This window comes from Equus quagga, chromosome 2 (genome assembly GCF_021613505.1).
Source record: "Equus quagga isolate Etosha38 chromosome 2, UCLA_HA_Equagga_1.0, whole genome shotgun sequence".
Lineage (NCBI taxonomy): Eukaryota > Metazoa > Chordata > Mammalia > Perissodactyla > Equidae > Equus > Equus quagga.
Window position 1 is genome coordinate 123852514 of NC_060268.1, and position 23211 is coordinate 123875724.

The window sequence follows — 23211 nt, forward strand, 5'->3', positions numbered from 1 at the left end:
TGTTCATAGTTCTACTGTTGTATTTCTAAGTCAATATTGAAGTTTGTTTATATGCCTGTCTCCCTCCTAGACTGTGAGTCCTTGAAGGCAAGGACTGTGTGCACAGCCTGTTAACACCATAGAGCAGTGACTGATGTACCAGGTGCTCAATAAATGTTTGCTGAATTAAATTACTTCTTACAATACATAGGGTGATGGAAAGGTGGATACAGATAGGTGTGCATAAACATGCCAAGCCGTGTTAATAAAATATCTACTTATTTTTGGTTTCCAATACATGAATGTGCCCTATGTTAAGAGATCTCTTTCTATTATAAAACATAACATTATGGTGCTGCAACTGTAATTATCAAGAGTTTCCAGGAATAGCTGCTCTGCTAAGTGCTAAATGCTGTTTGCCTTGGTGTATGATATAGTCAAAAAAAATACTTCGGATTTACAGTCAGATTCTTGTTCCATCATTTATTAGCTATGTGACTTCAGATAGTTACTTTACCTCATCAGAGAAGACAGTATCTAAATATCCATTTATTTGCTATTCAAACATTTATTGAGTGCTATGTGTCAGCTGTTATGCTATGCCAGTGGCTTTCAATTAATGCAGAGTGCTCATTAGAATCACCTGGAAAACGATCCTATCAGGGAAGGCACAGTCCCTGAAAGGGTGTACATCAGTTATAGAGCCCAGAGAGCTAGTACTCTGAGTCCTGAATAAAGGACCCGTGCAGGAGAATGGGGAACAGGGGAGGGCAAAAGTTTTTACTATAATTAGTTCTGGGAGTAATACGGCTGGGGAAGGGAAGGGAGTACAGCCGGAAACTATTTTGAGCACAACTTCGATTGACAGGACACGTGTGCTGGACTGTACTGATCCCAGGGCCAAGCTGCCTGTCTGTGGTGTGTGGTGTGGCGGGGAAGGCCTGGGGCAGCAGGAGCAGGACAACCAGACAGACAGGCCGGACGAGGTACCAGCACCTCGACTTCTCTCCCTGGGACACTGTCCAAACTCCAAGGGCCATAGGCCAAGCTGAGCGATGGGTGCTGAGGAGGAGGTGCTGGTCACTCTGTCAGGGGGAGCCCCCTGGGGCTTCCGACTTCAGGGGGGGGGCCGAGCAGAGGAAACCATTACAGGTGTCCAAGGTAAGGGAGAGCCCATATATTGAGGTTGAGGGAAAGGGGAACTCAAGGGAACCTGGGAAGTGGAATGTGGTGGCCTATGTGGGAGAAGCGGGAGGCTATGAAGAAGAGGAGTCGGGGTGGGTAGGTGGGCAGGGAAGCATGCTCAAGTCTGGTGGAGGGAGTAGTGTCTGAGCACTGGCTTCTTGTGAGGGGCTATTAAAAAATTCCTGCTTTCTGGGAGCAAAGAAAAAGTAAGACTCTGCCTCGGTTCCCTGCAGCACCATAGTAGCAGAGGCCCAGTTCTGGCCATCCAGTCTTTGCTCTCCTGAGTCCTTTACTCCAAACTCCAGGAATGTAGGGAAGGTTCTAATTTCTTTCTAACTGAACTGATATGTGATGAACTGAGGCTGTCTCATGCAGCCCAGCTCAGCTCAGTCCTGCCCTGCCCATGGCTTCAGTGCTCCTTTCCTTATGCCAGATCCTTCCTCTCACTAGGCAAGACTTTTTTAGGTGCTAAGAGGGTTATGGCAAGATCCAGCCTGTCAAATGAAGTTGTTACCCTTTTGGTTTCACCATATAGGCTTAATTTTCTCAATTGTAAAATGTGGGTAATAATAGTACCTACTTCATAGACCCATTCTAAGGATTAAATGCAGTAATACATGTAGAGTGCTTAGCACCATGCCTAAAATTTAGTAGGAACTCAATAAATGATAGCCACCACTGTTATTATTACTTTAACATATGTATGTGCACACATGGAACACATATACACACACAATCACAATCTCCCAGAATCTGCTGGACTCCCTCCAATCTGGAATACTGTTCTAAAATCTTGACTGTGTAGATAATGATGCCTGGAATTCCAAGGCCTAGAAGAGAACTCTTGGCTAGTATAGATATTGCCCTTAGAGGAAAATCTTGAGGGGCTATAAGCACATTTCTAGCATCTCCCCCCTGCAGTTTTCCTCAAACCTCTTTCATTCGGTGATTACCCTACCTCCCCTCATGTGATGTATTACTTCCTCCAGTTGCACCTTCTTCCCTCTAGATAGGCCCCCTTAACTGCAGCCCCTCCCTACCCTTTCTTACTCTGCAAAGTAAAATCCCCTCCACACATGGGTCCTTCCTGTCCTAACTCCCTTCTATCTATTCCCCCTTAGAGCCCTCCCTCACCTATAATCTCTCCTCTGTCATCTTCTCAGATCCGAAGACGGAGCCAGGCTGGCAGAGCAGGACTCCGAGAGAGGGACCAGCTTTTGGCCATCAATGGTGTCTCCTGTACCAGCCTCTCTCATGCCAGTGCCATGAGCCTCATTGATGCATCAGGGAATCAGCTTGTCCTCACTGTGCGACGGTATGGAGCCCTCCCATCCCACCCTACTCCTGTTCCCCTAGTCTAGGGCTCCCATTGCCTGTCTCAACTCTATGTCTCACTGGCCTAGCTTCAGTAACTAACAAGTACCCATTTCTGCTTGTATGTTTGTTCTGGAGTGTAGATGTTAGTATAGGCATCCCAAAGGGCTTGAATGTATCTGCAATTAAGGGATGTGGGTATCGAGTGGACATTTGAGTATGTGGGCCTACTTCACCCCTTGCCTGTCTCCTTATCATCACATCTCCCTCTAAACCCATTTGCACTCACAGCCCTCCAAGCACATTTGCCTCCCAGTTTGTCTTCAGATATCTGCTCTTCCCAGCCCATCCATTCCACCTATGTGCCAGTTCCCTCTCTTCCCTTACCTCCTCCTCCTATCCCCTCCAGATCTCTCTAGGTGTCAGTCATCCACCCCATCTCTCAAGTTCTGTCATCTTTCCTATCCAGGGTAGAGGATGAAGGGCCTGTGCGATCTCCATCACCTGGTGAGCTTCAGGTGCTGTCGCCCTTATCTCCGCTGAGTCCTGAGCCCCCCGGTGCTCCAGTTCCCCAGCCTCTTCAGCCTGGGAGGCTCCTCTCACCTCCTGACAGTGAAGCTTACTATGGAGAGACAGACAGTGATGCTGATGGCCCTGCCACCCAGGAGAAGCCCCGCCGACCCCGCCGCCGAGGCCCCATGAAGCCTACGCCTCCAGGAGCCCCACCTGATGAGGTCTACCTGTCTGACAGCCCTGCAGAGCCAGTGCCGGCTGTCCCTGGCCCTCCCAGCCAGGTTGACAGCCGTGTGAGCTCCCCATCTTGGGAGGACGGGGCAACCCTTCAGCCACCCCCAGCAGAGGCCCTGCTGTTGCCCCATGGCTCCCTCCGGCCTGGCCCTCATCTCATCCCTATGGTGGGGCCTGTTCCCCACCCAGTGGCAGAAGATCTTACTACCACCTACACCCAGAAGGCCAAAGAAGCCAGTGAGTGCCTGAACCCTTTTTCCCTAGCCAGGATCCTTCAATCTGAGCCCTAAATATACCCCTCCATAACCATACCTTATGCTTCCCTTGGATATAGTCTTGGTGACAAGTGGAGAAGAGTGATGAGTAGGAGGGGAAAATAATTATTCTCATGGTCCCCATTATTTTTGCTGTTTGAACCAGTGTGGCAAAAAGGTACAGGTGGTTCAACCCAACCCAGGAACAGGGTAAGTAGGGAAGTTGGAAAGGGATATGAATCGATGAAGGGTTTGCTTATTGTTGTTGCTATGATTTTGTGGATGTCAGACGAAGTGAGGGCGGAGTGTAGACATGGGGCAGGGAAGTATTTGGAAGCAGGGCAGTGCTTACAGGGGCTCTTCAGTGTTAATTGCAGGCATGGCATCAGAGATACCTTTGACATTGTAAGTTCCGTTAGGATTCCTGGGGACTGGGAGGCTATGGGATAGTCATGAGATCCCTAGGAAATGGTAGAGGGAGGGATCTTTGGCTCCTTATCTCAGGCAAGAATGTAGGCCTGGGCAGAAAAGGCCAGTTCCACTTATCTCAGGCTCTTTGCTATTTTTGATGTGAGCTACAGAACAATGGCTAAGAGCGAACTTTCTCCCTGTCCTATGCCTTCCATGCCCCTCCCCGAGATACCTTTCATGTCTCCTTGGAAATCTCAGGATTATCCCTTTAGTTCTCATCTCTTATTCCTCCCTTCCACCATTCTGATTCCTGATCCATAGAATTTTGTGTCTCTAAGTCTGGAATAGAGGCTAAGGACGTAACAGTTTAGGGTCTGACATCGCTGAGAGTGTCCAATATCCCACAAATTCCAGATGCATGTCCAGGATCCCATGCTTATCCCCAATTCTCATTTTAGCATTCTCTCCCTTCCCATCATGCGGGGTGAGACTGTAGTTAGTGGCTCAGGGATATTTTTAGCCAAGCAGACCTCATTGTCCAGTGGGTTGGGGTGGGGGGAGGGTAGGCAGGTGCCCATGTCCATCACACCAGGGCTTGTAGGGCAGCCAAGAGAAGGCAGGGGGTCAGGCCCCAAAAATAGCACAGTGAGCTCATTCAGCTGCCAGCTCTGGGGATAAGACAAAGGGGCTTTAAAAGGCATGGGGGGTGGCTCAAGCTGGTCCTGCTCCAGCCTACACTGCCTTTCTCGGCATGGAGACCTTTGAGCCCATCAGCCAAGAGTCCCTCAGCCAAGCCAGCTGCGACAAAGTCCCAGGCCCGTTTCCTGAGCTCCAGGACCAGTTCTATGCAGGTACAGACCTCCCATAGTCAGCAGAGTTCTGGGATCTAGAATGGAGGGGAATACATCAACAGTTTAGGAAGGGAGGTCTTTGGGAAAATTCTTACTCTGTCATCCCCTCCTCCTTTTTGCCTTCCTCTTCTTTTCTCAAGAGAGTTTCACTGCCTTTTTCTCAGAATAGGCTGATGCTATGGCCACATGTCAAAGGGGTTTGTGACTACATGAGCTGTAGAAAACTCATGGGAAGAGTGTATGTGAGAGACAGAAATGTGAACAATCCATAAATACATGCAGGGATGTACGTGGGAGTCCGTGGGAGAAGATATGTGTGAACAAGAAAGTGTCTGTGTACATGTGAGCCAGTCTAAAGAAAGCTTTGATAGTAATTGTTACTCACAGTGAGCCTTAGGGCTGCTGTTAAATGCTAAATTTACCTACATTATCTCACTTAATCTTCATAGCAACCTTATGAGGTAGCCATTATCATCCTCATTTACAGATGAGGAAAGTGAACTTCAGTGGGGTGAAAACGCTCCCAAGATCCAAAAATCTGAATGGAACTCTGACTCCAGTCCCTATCTCTGGTCCACAGTATTAGTCTGTGGTATAAATGTTGGGATGGGTGGAATGAGAGCCCTAATTAGAAAGGAGTTTGGTATCTTGAGTGGAAAGTAGATGGAATTTCAATAATTTTTCAGAAGGGGATCATGGGGATCATTGATCAGAGAGTATTTGTGTCCATGGCAGGGCCCTAGCAGCAGAGCTGCCTCTCCCATTTCCTGGTCCCACCTCCCAGGCCCTGCATGGCATGGGAAGCCCTGCCCTGGCTCCCCTTAGTACATATTCCTTGTGTGCCTGCCTGGTAATGGCTGCCCAAGCTCTCTACCTAGAAGGTTTGGAAAAGAGGGGACATCTCTGACTCCCACAAAGCCCTCTATAGTCCCACCCCCAGCTTGGGGAAAAGGAGAATATATTTAGCTGGTGATCTTGAGGTATCCTAATGATACTGAGGGTTGCCTTAGAGAGCAGCACTCTGGCTTTTCCTGCATCTCCGATCTGAAGCTCTCCCTGGCTGTGAGTAGCAGGGGTGTGAGGCACAGAGGAGTGCCCTGGTGGTTGGAAGTCCAGTATTGGCACTAAATTTTTGTTCAAACTATTAACAACAGGGTCTTTGCAGGGGGAACCCTGGGAAGAAGGGCCATATGTGTAGGCCATATGTGCATAAGAGTATGCATATGTGTGAATGTATTTGACTCTATGTGTGTTTTTATGTAGGCACATGTGTATTTACATGCATGTATGTGAACTAGGGTGTATATAAGCTAGGTTATATAGGAATGAGAGAGAAAAGTAAATAGAAAAAATATGCCCACAACCCATATTCTTGTTGAAATGATGTGTGACGGGAGTTATTTCTATGAACATATATGATGTGGACTGCATAATGGGGGTGGAATAGTGAATGAAGACCCTCACTGCTATGGATCCTTTGTATCCTTATCATAAAGGATAAGGGGTGAGAAGAGGGAATAAGCCCCAAACTTTCTGAGAAGCCCCCTAACATGGTCTCTGTGGTGGGAGAAAATTGTCCCTTCTCATCTCTTCTCTCCCTGGGACCTGCTTCATGTCCCTGCCTGCCATGAGAAGTGACCCACCACCTCAACCCCAACCCCACATTGCCAGCCAAGAATGGAGGGAGGCAGGGGAGGAATTATTTGGTGTGGGTAAGAGCACGTCTCTGGGAAATAGGAGCAGAGTAGAGGGAAGAGAGGATAGGAGGAGAGCTGTAGTCAGCGTGGCGTCAGGGCAGCCAACTACACTCTGTTTTCTCTTCAACTGTCCTTGGTTTCACCTTTCACCTTCCACTCTGCCCCTAAGTTAGAGGACTTTGCCACAGGCAGGAGACCGTGTGGGTAAGGTCAATGAAAAAACCAGGGGTGGGAGGCCTGAGGGAGCTGGCTGGGGTTGAATAATACTAGAAGAGGCTCACTGACCATTTTTCCTCCTGGCCTCCTCAGAACTGCAACGGGCAGAGAGCCTCCAAGAGAAGAGTGTGAAGGAGGCCAAGACCAAATGCCGGACGATTGCATCCCTGCTAACCGCAGCCCCCAACCCCCACTCCAAGGGGGTGCTTATGTTTAAGAAACGTCGGCAGAGAGCCAAGAAATACACCCTAGTGAGCTTTGGGGCTGCAGCTAGGACAGGCGCTGAGGAGGAGGAGGATGGCATCCCTCCAACTAGTGAGTCTGAGCTGGACGAGGAGGTCTTCTCCGATGCCCGAAGCCTCACCAACCAGTCGGATTGGGACAGCCCCTATCTGGACATGGAGCTGGCCAGGCCAGGCTCAGGCACAGCAGAGGGTCAGGGCCCAGGGCTGGGAGGGCAGTTGAGTGAGGCCTCTGGGAGAGGGGTCCAGCTCTTTGAACAGCAGCGCCAGCGCACAGCCTCCAGCACCCAGGAGATAGCCCGGGATGGTCCAGCAGCCATGCTCAACGGGCAAGGCCTGCAGTCACCACCTCGGGCCCAAAGTGCTCCGCCGGAGGCGGCTGTGCTCCCATCCAGCCTTTCGCCAGCCCCTGCAGCCAGCCCTAGACCCTTCCTCCCAGGCAGTGGAGCCTCTACCCCAGCTCCAAGCATCTTCAACCGGTCAGCCAGGCCCTTTACTCCGGGCTTACAAGGACAGCGGCCAGGTACCACCTCAGTTATTTTCCGGCCCTTAGCCCCTAAGAGGGCAAATGAAAGCCTGGGAGGCCTCAGCCTCGCTCCACCGCCTTTCTTGTCCTCTCCGCAGGGGCCCACCCCTCTGCCCAGCTTCACCTTAGGGGTTCCCAGCCATGTGCCAGCCTCCGCTTCCCTTAGTACCCCACGCCCCTCGGGCCCCGTGACGGCCACCAGCTCCCTGTACATCCCAGCCCCTAACCGTCCTGTTACGCCAGGCGAAGCCCCAGAGTCCCTCGCTTCCCCTAGCGGAGCTGCCAAGACCTCCACCGCTTCTATTTTCCTATCGGCGCCTCTGCGATCCGCTGCGCGCCCAGAGGCGCCCGCCCCAGGCTCCGCGGCCCCTGAGCCCCCCAGTGCTCGGGAGCAGCGCATCTCTGTGCCAGCTGTCCGCACCGGCATCCTCCAGGAGGCCCGGCGTCGGGGGACCCGGAAGCAGATGTTCCGGCCAGGAAATGAGGAGACGAAGAACTCGCCCAACCCCGAGCTACTATCGTTGGTGCAGAATCTGGATGAAAAACCCCGAGCTGGGGGTGCTGAATCTGGTCCAGAGGAGGATGCTCTGAGCCTCGGTGCTGAAGCCTGCAACTTCATGCAGCCACCAGGGGGCAGGAGTTACAAGACGCCGCCTCTTGTGACACCTAAAACCCCGCCTCCAATGCCTCCCAAGACCCCACCCCCTATGACGCTCAAGACTCCACCCCCAGTGGCTCCTAAGCCCCCATCTCGAGGGTACCTTGATGGGCTGGTGAATGGGGCGGCCCCTTCGCCTGGAATCCCTGAACCACCAAGGCTTCAGGGCAGGGGTGGGGAGCTGTTTGCTAAGCGGCAGAGCCGAGCGGACAGGTATGTGGTGGAAGCTACACCTAGTCCTGGCCTTGGCCCTGGCCCTGGCCCTCGGCCCAGAAGCCCTTCTCCTACTCCCTCACTGCCCCCTTCCTGGAAATATTCACCCAACATCCGTGCCCCACCTCCTATTGCTTATAACCCACTGCTCTCACCCTTTTTCCCCCAAGCTGCCCGAACACTCCCTAATAAGGCCCAATCCCAGGGGCCCCGGGCAACCCCCAAGCAGGGTATCAAGGCTTTGGATTTCATGCGGCACCAGCCCTATCAACTTAAAACTGCCATGTTCTGTTTTGATGAGATTCCCCAGACTCCTGGCCCCACCTCCTCAGGGCCCCCTAAAACTGCCAGAGTCCAGGAGATCCGCCGATTTTCCACTCCAGCGCCCCAGCCCACTGCAGAGCTCCTGGCCCCCACTGTGCTTGCTCCCCGAGCAGCCACTACATTGGATGAGCCTATCTGGAGGGCAGAGCTGGCCTCAACCCCTGTGCTTAGCCCAGCCCCTCCTCCAGAGTCTCCCAGGGGTCTTGGGGCCTCCTCCAGCTCCTGTGGCTTCCAGGTAGCCAGGCCTCGGTTCTCAGCCACCAGAACCGGATTGCAGGCTCATGTGTGGAGGCCTGGGGCAGGCCACCACTGAGCAGGGCACAGCTCCCAGGACCAAGGAGAGGTGGAACATCCAGTTCCTAAAGTTGATTCTCCTACCCATCCCACTCCCTCTTTCAGGTATCTGGAGGTTAAATTCCCTTTTCCATAGTTTTGGAGTTGGTGCCCCATCCATCAGCTTCCTCCTCACTCCCAACCTCCCTGTTGCTTTCCAACATACTATCCCTGCGTTGCTGTCTGTGCTTCTCTTTGTCTCTGTGTTCCCTGCCTGGCTCTCTGTCTTTATCTCTAGGTCTCTCACCCATACTCCTCCACTTGTCTCTATTTCTCTACTTTGAGCTTTTCTCCATGGGCCTCATTTTAACATTCAATGAGAAGCACACAGAGCAGATACCACTGAGACTTCAAGCAAGAAGCTCTCCACCAGGCAGGCAACAAAGGGACTGAATTGACCTCTTCTTGCACTTAGTCATTTGCTATTCCTCACTCTTCTTTCCCAAGCTTGGCTGGCATATACCTAGGCATGTATGTGTGCATGTGTGTATGTGCAAGTGTGTGTGTGTACACACAGATTTGCTCTTCTGTTTGAGGCATGAGTAAGAAGAGAGGTCTAAATAAAGACCCAGTTGGGGTTTTACCCTTTTGCTGATGAAAGAAAGGACAGATATCCCCACATGGAGTCTAGTGGAAGAAAGAGATGCACTAGAGTTAAAGACCAGCATCTGTAGTAAGTGTACAGCATTTTGTGAAACTCATAAAGTATGAGAAGACTTGAAGGGCTAGGGCAGTTTGTTTAGGCTGAGTTATATCAGCTAGACCAGGAATAGAACTGAGAATTCTATTCCTCAGGATTTCAGAAAGTTAGCAACTTGAGAGGCCCATGCTAAGCAACAAAGCATCCAGGAAGTGAAAAAAAAGAAAGAAAACTTCCTCTGAGAATGGATAAATCATTGACTTCATTGCCTTATGAACTTAAGACACAAAGGAGGGAGAAAAGAGCCATGGTGTGGAAAGTGAGATAGAAACTAGGAGCAGAACAGAAACGAATGAAATTCACTGAGCCCCAGAGAGGAGCATAGTGAGGGAGAGTGCAGTGTTGGCAGAGAGTAAAGTTGGGTAACAAGAAACTAACCATGTACAAAAGGGGGATTGGGGAAAAAGTTGAGGGAGAAGCATGTATTTGTTAGAGTGAAGGGGGATGATGGTGGAGGGATGTGAGAGTGTGTGCTGAGTGTTGAAAGAACATTTTGTATCTGCGCTGCCTCCTTTGAGCCTGTCCCATTGTCTTCTGCAGCTTGTCCTGACTACCTGGGAAAGGGCAAGGAAACACCCAGAGCCAAAATCTCTTTTCAGTCCTACCCCATACCTCAAACTCTAGCTTTTGTTCCTTTCCAGCTTCAGGTCCTGATCTCTGATCCTGGAGGGGCATGGACTCCCCTCTCACCCTGACTTCTACCAGTCACATTTGCTGCTTGATCTGGAAATTGATAATTTCCTTTGGCATATTGGGTGTGAGTCACAGTACTTTGGTTTGTGCACAAGAATAAACTTATGACCCATACCTTCTGTTGCTGTCATCTCTTTTAGTTTTATACCCAAATCTTGATCTTCTCTAACCCATTTCTCTGATCTCCTGATTCCTGATCTCCCTCTCCATTCCTGACCTCTTATTTTTCATCCTTTTGCCTTTTACCACCTGGTCTTTTCTCTACCAGTTCTGTCCAGCTCCAATTTAACCACCTCCACCACTCCCTTTGGTTCCCTCTTCCCACATTCTCCGTTCAGATTCTCCCCTTTCTCATCACCTGCTCCATATTTCCCAGGCAAGTCCTCAGCTTATAGAACAAAGAGAAGTCAGAAAGGCCCTCTGAGCCTTTTGCCATCAGTATTTTCTAGCTCCCTGGAGGAAGAAAGCAACCATGTTAAATGGTCGCTAGGAATTAAATGAAAGGAAATCAATGGCTGGAGGTAAAGGTGCGATGGGAGAGGGAAGAAGGAAGAAGGAGAGAAAGTGCATCAGGGTGGATGGAGAGAAGAAAAGGCACTGGAAGGCGGGCTAGAATTAGACTTCTGAGAAGGAAAGTTCTGTTGCCCCAATTTTACCAGCAGGGGGCATATTTGTGTCAATAACCAGGCCCGTGACTCATGCTCCTAAGTACACAGTCTCTCAGAATTCCAAAGGAAGGGCTCAGAGAGCATAGGCTAAATATTCTGTGTTCATCCACTTGGTAGTTCTAGGTACTCCATCATAGGAGACCAAAATTTCGTTTTGTCTTTGTTTTTGAGAAGAGGATGGTAGTGATGATGAAATCACCTTTTGTTATTTATGTTTTTTTCTTCTAATTGCTTCTTTGGGTTAGGAGGGAATGGAGAGGGAGGACAAAAGATGAGGGATGTGGAGATTAAACAAGTCTAGGCAGAGGCCAACTAGAGGTGGGTAGGGTGACTTTTCAGCCCCTAGACTGAACCTGAAAAGTTCAAGATGGGAAAAGAGGCAGGGCCAGCCCCGTGACCAACTGGTTAAGTTTGCGCACTCTCCTTCAGTGGCCCAGGGTTTCACCAGTTAGGATCCTGGGTGCAGACATGGCACTACTCATCAAGCCACGCTGAGGCAGCATCCCACGTAGCACAACCAGAAGGACCTATAGCTAGAATATACAACTATGTACTGAGGAGCTTTGGGGAGGAGAAGGAAAAAGTAAATAAATTTTTTTAAAAAAAGAAGATGGCAACAGATGTTAACTCGGTGCCAATCTTTCAGAAAAAAAAGATGGGAAAAGGGCATGGTCAGAAAGAGTAGAATGCTCACAGAGGGACAGAAGGCTATTCTGGGAGCTACAAAAGCCACTTCCTAAGGCAGCCACAACAGTGTGGTGGTGGCTATAGCAGAGTTGTAGGAGCAACTGGTTAAAGAACCTGAGCAGAAGGTGAAGGAGGATCTAAGATGTTCATGCAGCTACTGAGGAAGGGAATAGGCAAATGACAGGTTTCCTTCATGGGGGTTCTCAAGCTTGTGCCCCTTCCCAGAGACTCCTCTGAAACAGTGTGAATGGGACAGTCCAGATCCCATGGGGTATATGCTCCCTCTGAAGAAAATCCCAAGTAGAAACCTCAGAGAGTAAGGCCCTGGCATGGCAGAAGCCTACATGTACTTTTCAGGAAGATATTGACATCTATCCAGCAGAGCAGGCTGAACTGAGCACCTCAACAGCAAATGGGGGTGAAGAGGCAAAAATTGGTCAAGTCTTCCCCACATCATCACTGACAGCCTAGGAAGCACTGGATTTGGTTCATTTTGTCCCTTATTCTGCCAGGAACTGATCCTCCCAGAGGAAAAACCAACCCATCCAGGAACTTTCAAAGAGCAGCTCCATTGTGAACAGACTTCCCTTCCCCAAACAGAGAGCCTTAAGTCCTCTCACATCCAAAATGCACCTGCATGTCCCTCCAGCTCTGGCCAGGATTGGCTCTGAGTGGCTCTCCAGACCTGTTCTCTAGGTTCTCACTCTCCCACTCTGAATTCCTCTCCACTACTTGCTGCCTGCTTCCTCTCTCCTCAGTTTTCAATTTCTCCCTGAATGCTTCTTTGGATCTCAGACTCTAGGAGCCAAGGAAGGGGAGTCCCTGGGCAGACTGATCCCTAGTTCAGACAGCTTAGTGGGAGAATCCCAAAGGCCTTTTCTCCCCTTCCTGCCTCTGGGCAAGGGCAGGATCTTGGTTTCAGGGTCTCAGTACCCCCTGTGCCATTTGAGCTGCTTGCACTCATCATCTCTATTAATAACCACCCTCCCTCCCCCACTGCCAGTGCTTCCCCCACACCTGCCCAGCTCGGGCTCTCCGGTCATAGCAGCTCAGTCCTCCAAAGCTGCTGGACCCCAGGGAGGGCTGACTACCGCCTGAGCAGCCGGTAAGTCTCTAGCTCTTTGGCCAGAGCTGCTGGAGCCCACTCTGCTGACAGCTGTGTCTGTGTCTGCAATAGTGACCCTTGATCCTGGGGGAGTTGCCCCCCCCCCCCCATCTATGCTCAGCTCCCAGCTGTCCAGTTTAGGGGAGCCACAGAGAGTTGGAAGGAGAAGGGCCGGGGATGGAGGGGGCAGGGATGGAGATGTTGGGGGAGGCACTGGAGGAATGGAAAGGGGGTCTGAGAGGTTAGATGGAAAAAAGAACCTGGTTGGGGCTGAGAGAGGTCCAGGGAGAGTCTATTTAGCAGTCCCTGGATTCTGGCCTCAGCAGACCCCATTAAGGCAGTAGAATTGCAGATGTGTTGTTGAGATAGGACTCAGCAGAAGACAGCATTTTGCTGAGTACTAGCTTCTGATAAGGAGGAGCTGGAGTTTGTATCTTTTCCCAGCTTGTCCCCCTCCACTGTGAGATTATTATGTTCCTGTCTTCTCTCAATTCCCCACTGCTATGATATTGCTGAATTGACATGCATCAAGGTTCAAATGTCCCCTGACCGCCTCTCCACTCCAGTTCGGGGGTCTGGGGCGGGAGTGACTGAAAGGGAGCGGAAAACACTGCTGTGACCTCCCAGGCTATGTTCCAGCTGGCCCAGTGGAGGAGCAACAACCTCTCCTTCCTATGGGGAATGTTTTTGGCTGCATCTCCTCAACCCTGGCAGAACATTTTTCTTCCCCACCTCCCACCCCACTCTGGGCTTAGGGAAGACTGAGGAGAGACCAGAGCTTGGAATGACAGCCCCAATCTGAGATCCTCATGCAAGTAAAACTTCAAGTCATGCCAAGCCGGTGAAACCTGGGTGCATTGCCCTGCCTGTGTTGTTTGTTTGTTTGATACTCTTCCCCCCAACACACACTGTGTTCCTCATCCCTGTAGCAGCTCTATGTAAAATAGGTGAAAAGAGGCTGGTAGAAGATAGGGGCAGGGGGTGCATCTATGCTTTCTGCCCTGCCTCCCAAGAAGAGAAGTCCTGAAGCAGTAAGTGTTCACCTTTTAGGAGAATATATATTTCTTTGGAAATCTAATGAAATTTTGCTCCCTGAAGCCCTTAACTCCAGGTTAAGAAGTACTGCCTTACTGTAGACACTCAGCTTTCCCAGTCCCTGTCCATCCTCCAACTCCCCCTTCCCACCCTATCCAGGCTGAATCTGCCTCCACAATGCCACTCTCAGGAACCCCGGCCCCCAACAAGAAGAGGAAATCCAGCAAACTGATCATGGAACTCACGGGAGGTATGACATGTTTGCACCTACCTAGTGTGGGACGTATTAAGAGTATCTCTGGCCCAAGAGTCCCAGAAATATCATAAGGTTCTATATGTCTTAGGGTGAAGAGACATAAAGAGACAAGAGGATTTCCGGGGTGGGGAGGAGAGAGACAGAGGGAGAAAGGATTCAACACTGACTACTTACCCTTCTACCCTTTTCACCTTGTAATCTGAGACAATAACACCCATGCCATCTTGCCAGTGCAGGTCCAGGACGAGAGGCCCCACACAGGTCAGTGAGGGATGTTTGAGGAAGAAAATCTATATGATAGAGACTGGCACAGAATAAGGTCTCGATAAATGATTAATTTCCTTACTTCTTTCCCCAGAGCTTGGGAGCCTGTGTAAGCACTTAAAATGGAAAACTGCTCAGGCATTTTTCCCGGGGGTGGTAGGAGTACATGCCTGTGAAGAGCTCTCTCAATACCTAGAGGCTGTTCGCAGCCAGAATTCCCTGAGGGGAAGAGAAGGAAAAGAAGTTAAGACAGGAGTCTATATTTAGAGGTGGCCAATTCCACACAGTGTTGGCCTTTGGGCTTTCCCCCATACTACAGTTTCCCCAGTGGTCTCCATCTATGACGTTCCTTTACTCATTTTGCCCTGTGCCCCTTGCCCCTTTTTTACCCCATTCACCATCTCCACTCTAGTATCCCCAGTATTCCTACTCTGCACCCCAGTTCCCATGCATTCTCTCCAACTCCAAGTGCAGGAAATCAAAATCTCTCACAAACTAGACAGAATTTGATCAGATATCACAGACAGCATCTGCTTCCCTCAGTGATCTCTGCTGAGACACAAACACTTAGTTGTAGATGGTGTCCGCATTCTAAGCCCAAAAACCCTACTTTCCTCTTTCCCTTGTCTTTTCCTCCCTACTTCACAAAAAGGTGGACAGGAGAGCTCAGGCCTGAACCTGGGCAAGAAGATCAGTGTCCCAAGGGATGTGATGTTGGAGGAGCTGTCGCTGCTTACTAACCGGGGCTCCAAGATGTTCAAATTGCGGCAGATGCGGGTGGAGAAATTTATCTATGAAAACCACCCTGATGTCTTCTCTGACAGCTCAATGGTGAGTTCGGAACTTTACTATTCTCAAGACTAGTGCCTTTCCGGACAGCTTCTTGGTAGGCCCTGAATCTCCAAAACATCACCAAGCTCCTCTCCTTGCCAATTTATAAGCTCATTAAACCCCCAGATATATTGAGCTCCAATAGCACAAGGGCAAGTAACAGCTCACCTTTGAAACTAAGTGGCTATTTGAGAGCTAGTGAAGGGGGATGGGGAGTACCACAACCTCGGGAGAAAATTCCTTCCCAGTATGGTTGTGTTAAAGATAACGTTGCCAGATAAAACTCAGGAAGCCCAGTCCTGTATTGTAAAGTTGAGATACACATGAATCCTTTTTTAGTAAAGTATGTCCCATGCAATATCCGGGACATAAAAATTAAATTAAATTTGAAAAATACAGGACACCCAGTTAAATTTGAACTTCAGATACATGATGAATACTCTCTTATATATAAATATGTTCCATGCAATGTTGGGGAATATTTATACTAAAGAAGTACTGTTGGTTATCTGGGATGCAAATTGAACTGGTGTCCTGTAATTTTCTTTGCTAAATCTGGCAACTCTAGAAAGAGTTAAGTGAATTTTTATAGCCATCTCCTTCTTGAGCCATTCTTTTATCTAAAGGTTCAGTCTAAGGACCCCAGATATGGGGACTGAAACCATTCTTTAAGATCCTACTTCCCCTAGTCAGGATCCTTCTCCAAAGAGAAGTAGGGATTGGAGAGGGGCCAGGCACAAGATGTTATAGCGGAGTAGGTGAGGATCTTCTCCATTTCCTTTCTTTCCCCTCCACCTTCCCTGGGCAGCCAGGGGAGAGTGGAAATAGATGTCTATATGGGGCCAGGGGCAGGAGTGTCTGTCATTGGCCTGTATGTAGGAGCACAGTAAAAATGCTGAGCCAGTCATCTCTAACTTTAGGAGGCCAAAAGTCCTCCTCCCTGCCTGGGTCTGGTTACACTGGGTGGAGCATGGGGGTGTGCATGGTGGGGTGGCCAGGAGAGCCTCCTGAAGGAGTTGGCGATGTTATTTTTAGGCTTTGGGGATGAATCCAGTGTTACCCTTTTGGCCACCCTTCCCCCATCCACTGCAGTTTCACTGTCGGGAAGTCCTGGTCCAACAGGCACCAAGAGGAGAGAGGGAGAGGAAGAGAAAGAGAAAAGAGACTTCTGTCTATTACACAAGATGAGGAGGGGGAGGGGCGGAGATCTCTCTAGTTCTTCAAATCAAGTCTGGGTTCTCTAAGCCAACTCCACCCTCTGAAATTTTAGTTGAGCAGAAGTCTTGGTCCTCTTTGCCCTGGTAAGGATGGGAAAGGGGAGTATGGAGAATGGGTTGCCTCTCTCCTAAGGTGTCATTGGAGGAACTGAGCCAACGGGGTCCTACCCCTTAAGGAGAGTTTAATTCCTCTCATTCAGGGTATGTACTATCCACCTACTGGAGGGAGGAATCTCAGAGGATTCAGTGTGTTCGGGTTGTCCACTGTCTTTGATCACCTCCTCCTTTCAATGCACACCTGTGTCTTTGTATATTCCCCATACCCTTTACTAATCTTCCCCTCACTTTGTCCTTTCTTTTCAGGATCACTTCCAGAAGTTCCTTCCCACAGTGGGGGGACAGCTGGGCACAGCTGGTCAGGGATTCTCCTACAGCAAGGGCAGTGGCAGAGGCCAGGCAGGAGGAAGTGGCTCTGCTGGACAGTATGGCTCTGACCAGCAGCACCATCAGGGCCCTGAGTCTCAATCTGGAGGTACAGGAGGTCCTGGGGGCCAGACTGGCAGAGGAGGAGTTGCTGGCACAGCAGGGGTTGGCGAGACAGGAACAGGCAAGTATCCTCACCCAAGAGTAATGTGTCTGGTCCCTAAGAAGAAATATCTCCAGAAGTGAGGCCTAGACTAGGTGTAGGGCACAGAGGAGGCTTCTGAGATGTCTCGATGTACTCTCTGGGTCCAGGGGGATACAGATGTGTCTGTTCCATCCAGAAGCCTTGTCTCTCAGTCACCTTTCTGGCTTTTCAGTGTTAGTTACAGATCTGACCCCAGCCTGTTATTATTCTACAAACCTTATACAATTACCAGGATGTTACACCTTTGCTCCCTGGCCCCAGCAACTTCCCTACAGCAGATGTGTGAAACTAATTTCCACTGGCTACTAACTGCTATTATTTGTGTTACTTTTCTCTCCCATGGCTGCCAGGAGACCAGGCAGGTGGAGAAGGAAAACATATCACTGTGTTCAAGACCTATATTTCCCCATGGGAGAGAGCCATGGGGGTTGATCCCCAGCAAAAAGTGGAACTGGGCATTGACCTGCTGGCCTACGGGGCCAAAGCTGAACTCCCCCAATATAAGTCCTTCAACAGGTAGGCTTGGTGGGGAAGGAACCAGATGCATTCTACTGTGTGGCAACATGTCCTTAGTTGGGATGGAGACTTTGGTTCAAATGTTTCAGAAGGAGGCTGAGGAGGCATGGGAGGAATATGGGGGCCCTAACTGAAGGCCTTTTCTCTTTTCATTGTAGTTCAGAGAAACAGTATGGTAAGATGAAGAAAAAATTTGCTGGGAGGCAGGATTTGAATTTTAGTTCATAGGCCATTTATTAGCTGTGTGGGCATAGGAAAGTCACACTACTTCTAAGCCTTGGTTGCCTTGACTGTAAAATGAGAATAACATTACACATTTGAAGCCTCTTGAGACTCTCTTCATTCAAGTTTAGGATTCCATTAGTATGATTCTATTTCTTAATACCCTACTTTAGTAAGGCTTAAATATCTATTCTTTTGGAATTGGGCTTCTCTAGACTGTGGATAGGAGATCTGTGTGAAAGCAGGATAGGGAAGTGCTGGAGAAGTGCTTTTGCATTTGGTCCTAAAGAGCCTGGATTTTCCAGGAAATATTAATTCTTCTCATCCAGGCCATGCACTATCCACTGGAGGTGGGGTAAGGGTTTTGAGGGGAGTCTCTACATTGTAATTTAAGGTGGCCTCAGACCTTTGGGTCTATAGTGTTTGGAGTCACTTTCTCTGAAACGCTGGTCTGGGTCACAACTATCCATGAGACTCTCTATCTAATACCGCTGGACTCCTTTTTCATTGTTAGCTTTGGGGAAACAAGCAAACCTTGGAGTGCTAAGTGAGAAGAAGAATAAGGAGTGCAGAAGTTCTCTAGTTGTATCTGGAACTAGAATTCACAGACTTCCCCATCCTCAAATCAGGGTGACATCTCACTGATAAAACTCTGTTCCTTTTTTTCTAGTTATTAATTTAAAAATGTTTTTAAAATGTGTCCCCTTTTCAGGACAGCAATGCCTTATGGTGGATATGAGAAGGCCTCCAAACGCATGACTTTCCAGATGCCCAAGTTTGACCTGGGGCCCCTGCTGAGTGAACCCCTGGTCCTCTATAACCAGAACCTCTCCAACAGGCCTTCTTTCAATCGAACCCCTATCCCCTGGCTGAGCTCCGGGGAGCCTGTAGACTACAACGTGGATATTGGCATCCCCTTGGATGGAGAAACAGAGGAGCTGTGAGGTGTTTCCTCCTCTACTTTGCATGAAGTTTCCCCTCTCTGGTTCCAATTTGGAGAGGGAATGCCGATCAGGATACCCTCACTGTAAATCCAGTATCCTGTGGGAATGGAGGGAAAAAGGAGGGAGAGATTTGTCTTTCCATCCTTCACTCCAAGTCCCCACTCCAAGCGTCCTTCCTCAGAGCTCCCCTTTCACTTGCTCTGTATAGAACGTGCTCTTTTATGGAATTTGCTTTGCCACTGGTAACAGTCAATAAACTTCAAGGAAATGAACTCATTCTTCCTCTGATATTTGAGGGCAGACAAAAACTGAGGCTAACAATGCACAGAGACTAATTAAAGTAAAATACTTAACATTCATTATTCAGACTTCAAGACCAGACCCGAGCTCTGGTTGCTTACACACCCACACCCACACCCATGAAACCACATTCATAGGTGTATACAAAGACATATTTATTCAGTAGTACATAAGACAGATAATCACGTACAAATACATGTGCTGGCCCACATGTGGGCAAAGCTAAGAAGCTATTGTGTGCTTTGATTAGGAAATGGGTGTTGGTGATCCTGGTATTAGGTCTGTTTATGTAACTGATTAGAAATTGGGATAATCAGGATTACCCAATTATCACAGAACTAGAGCATGCCATAAAGTTTCCAGATGACACCAGACTGGGCTTGGGAATGTATGTGTCAAAGGTTACAGATTCCCAAAAGGATGAAAGGGAATAGGGAGCTATGTAGGAATCCGGAAGGAAGTGGGAGAAACTGGCTGCAGTTATAGTATGCCTGGCTATGTGTGAACACAGCAAGAAAGATCTAAGAGTCACAGGGGCACTGCAGTTGCGTCCAGAAAGCACTGTGATTGGAAAGAAACCATGAGAGTCCAATAGGAATGAGTAGCAATATTCTTTTTATTGATTTCAAGCATAGGTTTCTTTAAAGTCCCAGACTTACTACTATGTTCCACAAAGTAAGAGTGATGCAGACCAGGAAGAATAAAGAGATAATGTAATAGGATGTAGGAAAATAATTTCTGAGGAGAGCTGGCTAAATTTAGTCAACTCCATGACCCGTTAATGATTATATTAAGTGCTAGACTCTGCATAGACTGAATCAATTTTCACAGACCTTGAGTCACATGACATTTCCCCTGGTCACTTTCTGTTAACAACCTAAATAAATTTCAGGAGATTCATACTTCCTCTAAACTTGTACGCAAAACTCTATTTCTCTGTGCATTTTTCTTTTCTTTTCTTTTTTCAAAGATTTTATTTTTTCCTCTTTCTCCCCTAAGCCCCGGTACATAGTTGTATATTCTTCGTTGTGGGTCCTTCTAGTTGTGGTATGTGGGACGCTGCCTCAGCGTGGTCTGACAAGCAGTGCCATGTCCGCGCCCAGGATTCGAACCAACGAAACACTGGGCCGCCTGCAGCGGAGCGCGCGAACTTAACCACTCGGCCACGGGGCCAGCCCCTCTCTGTGCATTTTTCTAAGAAGAGTCTTGTCATAGTTTGGATTTCCCCCCAAACAGACCTTGAAACAAAGATATGGATGCAAGTAGTTAATTTGGGAAGTGATCCCAGAATCCAAGCAGTGAGTGAGAAAAAGCCAGTAAAGGCGCTTTGGGCAACTGGGGCTGAATATCATTGGGGATTCTGAGAAAAATGCTATTCAATGAGTGGTCCATGGACTGGCAGCATCATTATCTCCTGGGAGCTTGGTTAAAAGTGCAAACTCAATAATGTGCTTTATTAATCTCTCCAGGTGATTCTTATGTGTTAGTAAATTTTGAGAAACACTAAAGTAGAACATACCTCAGAATTGCCCCACTGAGGGAGTGAGGAACTGGAGTACTTAGCCACCAAATGCCATCTCTCATTGGTTGCAGATTGCTGCTGGAAATGTTAACTCTGCTGGCACTTGTAGGAAAAGAGATACTCAGATGTTTGAAGTAGGAAGCTATGGGCTTGTACAGGATCTGTCTACCAAAGCTGTAGTGAACTTTGGGTTAGGCTGAGGGAATACAGGTAGAACACAGACAGGATCTGGATAAGGGTTCATAACTTTCATCAGATTCTCCTGTTTAAAAGTCCATGAGCCTTCCCAACTAAAAACCTACCCTTAAAGTTGGGGTAAAAAAAAGTCCAGGGTCTGCTAGTCAATAGCTCTGAAAACCTAGAAACTTAATTTTTCCAAGCTCAAACTGTCTGAAATCTTAAATACAACAAAAAATCATGATAGAAGCTTATTAATTTACAAGGAGCCCAGGTTGGTTTGAAATCATCCACTAGAAAAGTCTACTTGAAAGTCAATTATCAGAAGTTGCAATGGTGCACACTTGTACAGGACCCAGCCAGAAATCCAGTCAAATCCTCAAGCTTTGCTGTCCCTTTGTCTGAACACTATTCTTCTGTTAAAACATCCTTCCTTCAAAAATGTTTCATATATTTGAATACCGTGGTTCACAGAGGCCACATATTGGCAGCAGAGCTAGTTGTCTATACTGCTCATAGACATCTTCTGTTTGCGATCGCTGTGTTTTAAAACTTCGGAGCTCAGGAGAGCTCCCTTGTAGATGGGAGCTTGTACTCCACCCATGCGTCCTAGTTCCCACTACTGCTTATTGTTTACACCAGGTCACCTTTTATTGTTACATGCCTAAGCTCTGCAGCCATTTGAGTTAGCAACTTCAAGGGTTTCTTTTACATAAACCACATGCCCATAATACTATGCCCCTAAAGTCACCCAGATAGTGTATTCCCTAGTCTAGGGTCTAGAACTTCACTGTCCAACTGTAGCCACTAGCCACATGTGGCTATTGAGCTCTTGAAATGTGCCTAGTCTGAACTGAGATGCTCTGTAAATATAAACACTGGATTTTGAAGACTTAGTATGAAAAAAAGAACGTAAAATATCTCATTAATAATTTTAAAATATTGATTACATGTTGAAATGATATTTTGAATACTTAGGGTTAAACAAATTACCAAAATTAATTTCATATTTTTTACTTTTTAAGAATGTGGCTACTGGAAATTTTAAATTGCATAATGTGGCTCGACATGCATTTTTACTGGACAGCACTGGGATAGATTATGAGAACTATTTAGAGGCTTCGGAGAAAAGAAAATGGATTCTCCATTTATTATTTCTATTCCCTTATTTGTTCCCCTCTGTTCTTTAAATTCCCCTTCTATCCCACATGCTACTCAATCAGTCTGCATTTACAGTTGTCTGAGAGCAGCGAGAGAAAGCCATACAACTAAGTGTGGAGAAAGTCACTAAAGATGTGTCCATAGGGCGGCAAGCAACAAGTACAAAGTTCAAATCACACACCAATGCCGTCCTCTTCCGCATTCAAGGCCAAACACCAGTGCTTAAATATAATTTTTCTTTTTACTTTTTTCCCCTATTTTGGTCCGGCGAACTGATGGGGGTGGGGCACCTGTGGGTAAACGTAAACATTTCTGTGAAGCCAAATACCATTTGCAAACCAGGGTAGGGGAAGGACGGATGAAAACTTCCTGAAGGAAGGTAATGATATGGGAAAATCAGTTTCTGGCTTGCTCGCTCTATCTCTAACTACTCTGCATCCAGAAGGAAAAAGCCGAGAAAACGGAACTTCAGTTAAAGGCGACTCTGCCTTTGAAGCACTTGGGAAAAGAAGACCACATCCGTAATATTAAGTCCAGTGTAGGCTTCGCCATACTAACTTCCTCTATCCCAGATTGTCCTGCCTACGATAGTTTTCCGGCTTTCCGGGCAGCTCAAGATTCTTCCCCGCCCTCGTCCACTTCCAAACCTCTCCAAGCCACCCCTGAAACGCTGTGCAGTCGCCATCTTACACAGTATGTACTATCGCGAGACATACTTAGCAGTCTCAAGCCTGACTCATTTACTTTCTTGCGAGAGGCTTTTCTTGCCTGTTCTCGCCGTAGCTGAGGAAAGTGTCGCGAGAGCTGGTTGCCTTGGCTCCCTGTAGCTATAGCAGCCGTGGCGGTTAAGGATGCGGCAGCAGGAGCTGTGAGTGCGACACCCTCAAGGGGGCGGGGCCGGAGGTATCAGGGTACAGGGGGTAGTGCCTAGGGAGGGGGTGGGGAAGGTCGGGTCGCGGGAGGAACGGGTCCAAGTGTGACGTGTGGGGAAGGACCTGGGTCCTGTGGGTATAGGGACAGGGCGCCAGTTTGCACTAGGGCACGCGGGGAGACTGGAGCTGCTGGGAGGTCCAGGGGGAGGGACTGGGGTGTAGTAGGGTTCAAGGGGTAGGGGCTGGAGCGTAGAAGGGTGTGTGTGTTGGGAGCAAGAGGATTACAGGGGACTCAGAGTTGGATAAAGGGACCGGGCTACATCGAGGAATACGTGGGAAGAAATGGGGTACAGCGAGGAGGAGGGTATGTTGAATGGGAACACAGAGGTTGGGCCCAGTTTGCTTTGCACTGGTCGGGATGGCAGGGGCGGGAGGGTGGGGGGAACGGGGTGCAGTGTCAGAT

At 48.6% G+C, this 23211-nt stretch overlaps 2 protein-coding genes across 2 annotated transcripts; both read left to right on the forward strand.

The window, feature by feature from the left end:
* The first annotated feature begins 893 nt into the window (after positions 1 to 893).
* On the forward strand, positions 894 to 10462 carry SYNPO2L (synaptopodin 2 like). The gene is given in 5 exon segments (XM_046649002.1): positions 894 to 1097; positions 1099 to 1140; positions 2328 to 2479; positions 2948 to 3462; positions 6748 to 10462. Coding segments are annotated over 5 exon segments (2955 nt in total). The 5' UTR covers positions 894 to 1034; the 3' UTR covers positions 8931 to 10462.
* A 2203-nt stretch (positions 10463 to 12665) lies between these two features.
* Positions 12666 to 18988, forward strand: MYOZ1 (myozenin 1). Its single transcript, XM_046654057.1, has 6 exons — positions 12666 to 12803; positions 13998 to 14088; positions 15011 to 15189; positions 16770 to 17013; positions 17385 to 17550; positions 18485 to 18988. Exons 2-6 carry the CDS (start codon positions 14016 to 14018, stop codon positions 18714 to 18716), a joined length of 894 nt encoding a protein of 297 aa, XP_046510013.1. The 5' UTR covers positions 12666 to 12803; positions 13998 to 14015; the 3' UTR covers positions 18717 to 18988.
* The last annotated feature ends 4223 nt before the right edge of the window (positions 18989 to 23211 follow it).